This window comes from Dermacentor albipictus, chromosome 10 (assembly GCF_038994185.2).
Source record: "Dermacentor albipictus isolate Rhodes 1998 colony chromosome 10, USDA_Dalb.pri_finalv2, whole genome shotgun sequence".
NCBI lineage: Eukaryota > Metazoa > Arthropoda > Arachnida > Ixodida > Ixodidae > Dermacentor > Dermacentor albipictus.
The window spans coordinates 64,611,379-64,620,162 of NC_091830.1; the positions used below are offsets into that span (position 1 = coordinate 64,611,379).

Here is an 8,784-nt window from a genome sequence, read left to right on the forward strand (position 1 = left end):
GATCGAATCCCGGCCACGGCGGCCGCATTTCGATGGGGGCGAAATGCGAAAACACCCGCGTACTTAGATTTAGGTGCACGTTAAAGAACCCCAGGTGGTCGAAATTTCCGGAGTCCTCCACTACGGCGTGCCTCATAATCAGAAAGTGGTTTTCGCACGTAAAACCCCATAATTTAATTTAGAACTCGTAGGGCTAGTTCGTTCACACTTAACCCTTTAGGTCCTGAGTTTCCACCTGCTGAAGCTTCTCCCATTGAGCAACAAATTAAATTTTAGTCTAATAGTTTAGCATGCTTCAAATGAAATGATACTTTTTGGCAGCGTGTTTCTGATCATTTTAAGTTTTTTTTTCTCATTATTCAAACAAAAATGAGGATATGCTATTTAATGACATTAATTAATATTATTGCTGTTCCAGAGACCATGTTACATGGTCTCTGTCTTTTGAAGACGCCTCGTAATCGACACTGGAGTCTTCCGAACAAGCGTCCGTAAGTTCTTGATTTTCTTCGTTTGTCGAAGAAAAAAATGTGCATGCTTTTTAAGCTGGTATGGCAGGTCAGAAAACGAGATGTAGGCGACACCAACGCACAAGCTTTGCCTTGTCGTGTTGCATACAAAAGTCCCGACATACAATTTTAGTTAAGCAGGGATGTTCCACATTTCTGTATTAGCTCCGAAAAGGCAGGGAGCGTGCGGAAAATGTGGCATGACCAAGATTGTGCATCAGCACCCAGACAAGTATACTTGGCCACTGTGCTTCAGAGGGTTAAAGTAATAATCTTAACACGGCAGACACGAGAGAGACGTCGGGATGAACACTACTTGACTGTGAGCAGAACTTGGCTTTCATCACCTAGACTCCAATCCGTGACCTCGCAGAGAATGGACGATTAGTCACTCACCAATGTTTCCACAAGCTATGCACTCACTCATGCCTTTGCACACTAAACAATTTTATTCGCATCAGCACTTGCTCGCATTTATAGTCGCTTCTGTTCAGCCTTACCGGCAGCCACGCATGTTTATATATACTCCCATCCACTCACATTCCACAGACACTCGGCAATACTCGCTCACGTTCGTACTCACCATCGCTGACGTTTCCTTCGTACTAACATTAACCAGCACTCATTCGCACTCACGTATGTGTCGCTGATTGACATTCTGTCTCACGCTTATGAAATGAGTACAAGGCAGAGTGCTCGTGAGTTAGTATGCTGACCTATGGCCACTGCAGTGGAACTCTACAGCCACTGTGCCACCTCAGCGAGTCAACGATGGCGTTGCACGCCACACTGTGGGCTCTATGTCATTGCTGTGGTCGTGTAGCTGCTTAAGCGCAACGTTTTCCAGGCAAGAAAAACTGGCACACCCTAGAATGAAGCAATCGTCTTTTTTATTTATTTATTTACTACAACAACTACGAAAACCTTCACACTTGAAAAGATATCGAGGTGCAAAATGTTTTGGTCTACGGCAGGCTACACATTTCCTTCTCTCGAAAATAAGTTAAGGCTGCAGTTAGCCGTGACGAGCTTTCATGGCAGTCAGGATAGCTGCAGTCCACTCGCTTGCATATGCGTCAACAAACAATCCACAAAAATATGTCTCTATACAGCTTGCGCACTCATGTACATCTAGTTTGCAGTACACCTACCCTCTGTATAATAACAAGCAAATCAAAGAATGGGCAACTTCGTACATGTCGAAACATCGACAAACCAAGGACACCGAAATAATATAAACAAATTGCAACATTACATAGTGTATGTATACAAAAGGCAATGGCAATCGATGGAACCAAATACAGTTGGTTCTACGAAAAAGTCGCTATTCGTCACAAAATTTGGGAGCTTACAGAAAAATTTTAACCTTTACGGGTAGTTTTTAACTACCTGTAAACTAACTACCCGGTTAAAATATTTGCTCGTGTCAATTTATTGAAATAATATGGCCAATACGGTAAGGATGAAATATACGCAGACCTAAATCTACTGAAACATTGCAGCCAGAAAAACTTAGAAGATGGACAGCATGCTTGGTTAAGATTAAACATTTTGATCACATCTGCAATGGCCCCATCGGCCTCTGGCAAGAGAAAAATGCTCAGGCAGGTATGTGCACCTAGTCAGGCGTCACTATGTCTAAAACCACAGGTACGAGACAATTGGCAAGTCTGTGCCCTGAAACTGTTTCAGGATACGGACAGCTGATTAACGATCAGAGTCTGGCTTTCTTGTGCACGCACCCATAAGAGAAGGCTTAAGCAGTAGAAATGAACACTAAATGAGCGCATAGAAGGTACAGCTATTTCAGAAACAAGTAGAAAAAAATGCCACCCACACAGGAAGCACAGCACATTCAACAAACTTGCAAAAAAAAAAATTTAGCACATGTAAACTGTGCACACACCTTGTGCTAGCGAACCCCTCTGCCATCTTGACTAACAAGAATATTGTTTGCCCGTGCTATTAAGCTGCAGAACAGCACTCGTGATAAGACTTCTATGTTGCACAAAAGTGCATTCATATTTAGTTCCTGCTCAGGTTTTCAATGTCCCTGACCCACTGTCTCATGTTTCGCTTGCGCACTATATTGCAAGTCGAACAAATCCTATTTTGTAGTCTGCGTTCCATCCCTCATGTTATGTGTTGTTTATTCGTTGGTAGAAATGGCCCCTGACCAGTGTAAATAAAAACAATAATTTGCATTTTAAAATTTGCAGAGATCTCGACACATCCTTTTTTTATATCGCCGAGTCATCAGTTCTACAAGCGGTGCTTTTACCCAACCAGATGGCATTCCATCGTTCTCCCGATTACATAACCGGGCTACCGTACCAGCCCACTCAGTTTCAGGCAAAACGTTCCGTCAAGCACAGAAGGCTAACTGAAACTCTACCTGCACAAAGACATTCTACGTGATAGCATTTTATGTGCAGTGAATACACGCTCAGCGTCACTGTCCACTGCCTCTTGAAATAGCAGCCTTTACTTGAAAGCCACGCCCTGACATCATGTCAAGGAATAAAACAGGAGTGAAGAGTGAAAAGATACACTCATTGTGGGCACTCCTGAATTGTGCCTTGATGCACAAACCACTGTGGGTAGACGTAAGTACCTCAGTAAGATGAAGGCGATATGTAAGTTACAACAGCACTTCAGAACATCAAATACACAAAAAAGACATTGTAAGCTGAGCAAAATGAACGTAGACGAGCTGCTTCAGTGTGGGCAGTTACAGCAGAAAATAAAGACAAAAATATTACATGCAATGAAACAAAAGATGCCAATGAGCAGAAAAGAGGCCAGCGTTACGAGAATGGCTGACAAAAAGGCAGCAATTTATCACAGCCTGTTTCAAAAGCAATGGTTAATCACATGGCAACAATTGTCGAGCAGACAAGCCTGAGAAGAATGGCAGTCTCTCGTTGGTTTTCAACACATATCCAGAATTGCTCATTCCAGGTTTTCTAAATCAAAAAGGAGGGAAAAAAAACGCTTCCATCAGTGCTGTGCAAATCTGTTCAGGCCATCGGCACACCTGAGAGCAATTAGAGAATTAATATGCAATGTGTCCCTTCAAGACATCGCAGGTACCCACTTGAAGAAAATACGAATTTATAAGCCTACAGCAAGCTTCCGGCACTTAAACAACATGTAGCCCATAAGTAAACTACAGCTGCATTAGCCTGTAGCCCAACAAATAGGCTTCAGTAAACGACGCTATGGTAGCAGTACACAAAAATGCAATCGAGAACGTCGGCCTTGTTTTTCTGCTTTGGCCAAATGGCCTATGAAGAATACAAGCACCAAACTGCCAAGTACCAGGATAATAAAACAGAGACGGTGATCAGTGTTGAGCAACAAATCCATGCGATAAACGTGATAAATATGTGATAAATACCATGCACTAAAGTTTGCAAAAACAAAACTCGCAACAAGACTCCGTGCAAGCTGAACGCACCATGTTGTTTTTCACGCAACATTCTAACCCAAGAAAAGTCTTCTGAAGAGAACATAACGATGCTGACTGGCCTAAAAACTGTTCTAACAATACATACCAATCACACATACGTTTCAACTACCTTAACAGCCTTCGTAAATTGCTCGGTTGAAACTAAAGAACTACATTACAGTTACCAGTAAGAAGCAGGTACATTACCAAATGATAGTATATGTGGGAGGCACAAGTAACATTCAGATGAAGGATCTGTGACTGCCTTACTGTAAGACTTGGTAGCCAATAAACAGCACGATCGCAAGACTGCTAAGGCCACCACCAGGGGTCTTGTGTGTACGGTGGCGCCACCTGCACTCGCCTGAAATCGTCTGCCATTATTTTTTTTTTCTCTCTCTCACTGTGTGTGTGTTTGCATGCAATTGCATGGTGGAGCCACCTGCGTCCACCACAGTTCCTGTGTATGACTGTCTGATGACATCGTCTGAGTAACAGAATCTCAGTACTAGTCAATACCAGTCAATAAATCTTTGCTCTGCACCCGGGGTTGCCCTGTTTTCTCTCTCCCAGTGATATCCTCACACGCTGCTTATCACCAAACACTGTATCACTCCAAGAACCTGTTGTACAGGAGCTAAAAATGCAACCGCTTCTTTGACGAATGACAGTTCTGAAAGGTTCAGGATGCTAAGCAATTTCAGCAGGAATACCTGAAGCCTGTGTTTGGAATGTCTTCTGCTTTTGAGGAATATAACGTATATGTGTATATTTTTTAATATTCAGGCTACAGGGAAACGTACATAGAAGGCCATATAGAATTTCTTGCAAGCGAGAGGCAGCAAAGAGAGCTCGCTTCAAGTTTGCAAAACCCACAGGTCTTATACGTACACAGAAAAACAAAGCTCAATAGACATCAAGGTTAGTATGCAGTTCTAGCAGACTGGCCAGCAACCCACGCGAAGTGGGTGCAGAGAAACCAGGACTGTCAAACGAGTCACTGAGAAAAAATAATACCATTCATTGTAAAAAGCACATTTTAAAATATCTCGGGTAATTGCTAGCAATACAGTCATTATAATTCAAACGAACTGTTCTGAAAATTTCTCTTCTTTACACAAGTGTGGTAAGACAAAGTACCCTTCCTTGTCAACATAGTAGAGCCTTTAGATCTTGCACGTCCTATGCTAAGTGGAGGTCTTTTGTCTTTTATCGAACGCCGGGTACAAACCCATGATCTATGGCAGACGGAACAAGGTGCAAGAACAGGGTCCGATATTTTAAACAAGAAACATGCCCCCTTCTCCCCATCTCGTCATAATCGGTGTTTAGTAGGCAAAGCACCGCTTGGGGCTGTAGCCGAGTTTCTCCAGGTTAGGCTTGCAGGCAAAGTTGATCATGGGTGGCGGACCACACATGAGGATGACTGAGTTATCGGACGGGGCTGGCAGGTTCCGCTCAATCATGTCGGCACTGACAAAGCCGACGCCCTGTGTCCAGCCTTCCTTGGGCCGATCCACCGTCAGGTAGAGACGGAAGCGGTCGGGGTTCTGCCGGAGCACCTCTTCCAGCTCGGGCCGCAGCAGGATGTCATCCTCCGTCTGGTTGGCAAAGATAAGCGAGCAGTTGGTCTTGTCCGCAGGATCGCTGAACACCTGCCGGATGATCTGCAAAAGAAAAAGAAAAAGCAGGTCAGCCTACTTACACTTCACATTTATTCACAACACTGTACTACAGTCGATCCTCGATATAACAAGGATATAACGAATTATGGTATGTAGACCCTTTTTACGGAGGAGTTTGCTATAGAAGAACAAGATGGAGCTTTTGGCAGCGCATCACATGTAGCCTCAGGCGAAAGCTAACGCATGTGAAAGCATTAACGCTTCTTCCCTGCTACTGTGTGATCAGCTGTCGGAAATGGAACTGCGTGATCGCTAATGCACTGCGTTCCATTCATGCTTCAAAATGTGGAACAGCAGAGAGAGGACGTGTGCAGCAGCTAGCTGCAAAACAGTGGCTGGCATATTAAAGGATTACAAGTGCTACAAAAGGATTGGCCATGTGGCCAGCCCTTCACACCAGGGCTGTAGTGCTATGCTCCAAACACTGCACGATTAGACACTTTGAATGGTAGGCTTTCTATTGTGCTACAACGTTTCTTAGAAAGTCCTTGAAAAATTGTAGACAGTACATTTAAAGTGAAGAACTGTCAACAGATATATATGCGGTCAGGCGCAAGATTCCAAACATGGTGGGTAACGCTATGAAGTTCTGAACATTTCTGCACAATACAGCTCTGCACAAACCTGTAAGTACTTGAGCCAAAACGTAACAAGTTAGCGATGCACACTCCGATTCTACCACAGCAACCAAGGTGAACAAATACAGGTTTATAAATTCGAGTTTGCCAATTGGGTACATCACACATGAGCAAATGTCGTTCACCTCCGTCGTAAAACTAGGCCGTCCTTCCAATTTCCGGTTAAAAATATTATTTCCGGCCCTCCTTTCCGTTCCCGCAGCAACTCCACAAATTTCGTCCGCTTCGTCGCATTCCGGCAAAAACGGCACGTGACCAACCTTCCTCCGGTACCGACGAGGAAAAAGTCAAAGTTTGCCGGCACTGGTTCAGTAAAGGAAATCCACCAAACAGGGACGTCGCGCGAATTATCCTACTGCAAAAGTCGGACGATCAAAACAAGCGCTGTATTAACGATATCACTCGACAAGTTCAGTGGCCGCGCTGTTATTCCTATCCCTCCGGCAAAGATAACTGGACGAGATGCTGAGAAAAGAGCCGATCTGACACTATACGAGCGCCCCTCGAACGACCCTTGCTGTGTTCGACACAGTTCGATTTTGGCGGCTTCTCTTTCGTTTGTTTATGCGCCGCACAACGAAAAACATGCCCGACGTGGACCCATATCGCTTGCCACAGGTGTATTTCGAACACCGAAACACGGTGTCATGGAAACATGCGAATCGTTTCTCGCGGTGAGTCCAATCTACGCATTCCTGCGTCGAATTCCGTGGAAACTGCATCAACGACTACAATTCTATCAGAAGCACCTGCGCACGCAGACACGTATAGTCGCAGAACCTGGCAGTTAAACACAACCTTCCGCAACAAACAACAAATCAAAGCATGGTTTACCACGGATCGTTTTACAGCAGTTTATACCGCTACTTTTGATTGGACCGAGCAAACAGCGTCAGCGCTTAGCGCGTAGTACCTGAAGCATGGGGGTGATGCCCGTCCCACCGGCGATCATGCCGATCTCCGACGCCTGATATGGGTGGGGCGGTGACTTCTTGTCGGGCTTAATGGCGAACTTGCCTCTGCCTTCGTACCGTATCAGCCCCGAAGGACCACGAACTTGAATGGTGTCGCCGACGCTCATACTCTCGAGGTGCTGCGACATTTTGCCTCCTTCGGGGAACTTTGGGTGCACGTTGCGGAAATAGACCTTGACGACCAGGTCGAAGTAGCCGTGGTGCTTGTCGCTCGTCACGGGCGTGTACGGCCGAGGCACCAGCTGACCGTTAACGGTGGCCACCAAGTAGATGTGCTGGCCGGTGGGCAGTCCCAGGACGTGCTCGGCCGAAGGCAGAGCGAAGCGGAACCGCCGAGTGTCGTGGCTGATCTCCTCCCGCTCGATCATAGCGACCGTGTACTTGGTCTCGGGGTCTTCCAGAAGCACGGGCGGTCGGTACCGGCGGCTCAGGTACCGGTACAGCAGCGCGGCGGCGACGGCCGCGCCGATACCGCTTAGCACAATGAGAAGCGACATGTCTCTGATGCGCGACGCGCTCATGGATCAGCCAGATGTGCCCGAGTCCCTCTCCCCCACTGTGTTTTTTTTTTTTTTTTTTTTACGCGCTCTCACTCGAAACGAAGGGAGAGCGTCGAGCTTGTGCTTCCTTTATCGGCACCTGTTTGAATGAGTTTAGCGGAGAGAGGGAACGCAGGCGCCGGCTTCCTCGAACGACAGAGATTTTGGTCGGCTCGACACCCAGCAACCTCGCGGCGAACGCAGCGCCGTGTTCTCGACGGGAATGACCACAGACGCTTGCAGAGAGAAAAGCAGCTCTCGACGGTGCAAGACGCTTAAAACTTGCAGCCTTGACTCCAAAAAGCTTGGCGTTTAGAACACCCGCCGGCTGCGTGATTACGTACGGCCACGCATGGTTCCACAAGAGTCGTGCGCTTTCACCATTGCTTTTACGGCGCCTCGTCGGACCTCGTTACTTGGGTTTCGTTTTCCAGCACGACCGAGGCGACCTCCCTGTAGCCTTGCGGAGAGTTTCGCAAGCTCGCCAACGCGCGAAAAAGTGTCCTTGAGACCGTCGCTTGCGGGCTGTCTACTTCGCATTCCCACTTGTGTGCATTTGTGCCTGTCTTTTCATCAGTCCGCTCCGCCATATGGCATACTTGGCCGGTCTCCAATTACGCGTGCACGGGAATTACGCGAATGTAGTACAGGCGAAACAAGTACACAAGAGAGTCGAGAAGTAGGGATCGTGCGCTCAGTGGATCTTGCTTGCAAACAACCTCCCTTCTAACCGTGTTATCACTGTCAACTAGTTGAAGCAAAACACATTACGGCTACAAAAACAGGGAAACGAGAATGCGTGTTTTGCATATAAACAGCGTGATACTGTCTCCCTACCTTTACCACCACTTGGTTATCGGTGCTGACTTTATGACTAATTCTTAGAGCGAACGGTTCTCCATTAAAACCGAAAGCAAGCGCAATGTTTGCGAAGCAGCATGCTGTTTCTGTACAAAAGTATTTAATCTTGTTGTTGCATGAGGTTGTT

The 8,784-nt window shown here is 46.2% G+C and overlaps 1 protein-coding gene across 1 annotated transcript; it reads right to left on the reverse strand.

The window, feature by feature from the left end:
- Positions 1-1,382: 1,382 nt before the first annotated feature.
- LOC135904180 (NADH-cytochrome b5 reductase 3) lies at positions 1,383-8,242 on the reverse strand. Its single transcript, XM_065434801.2, has 2 exons — positions 7,197-8,242; positions 1,383-5,627 (listed from the first exon to the last, which is right to left on the reverse strand). Exons 1-2 carry the CDS (start codon positions 7,776-7,778, stop codon positions 5,289-5,291), a joined length of 921 nt encoding a protein of 306 aa, XP_065290873.1. The 5' UTR covers positions 7,779-8,242; the 3' UTR covers positions 1,383-5,288.
- Between the last annotated feature and the right edge of the window lie 542 nt (positions 8,243-8,784).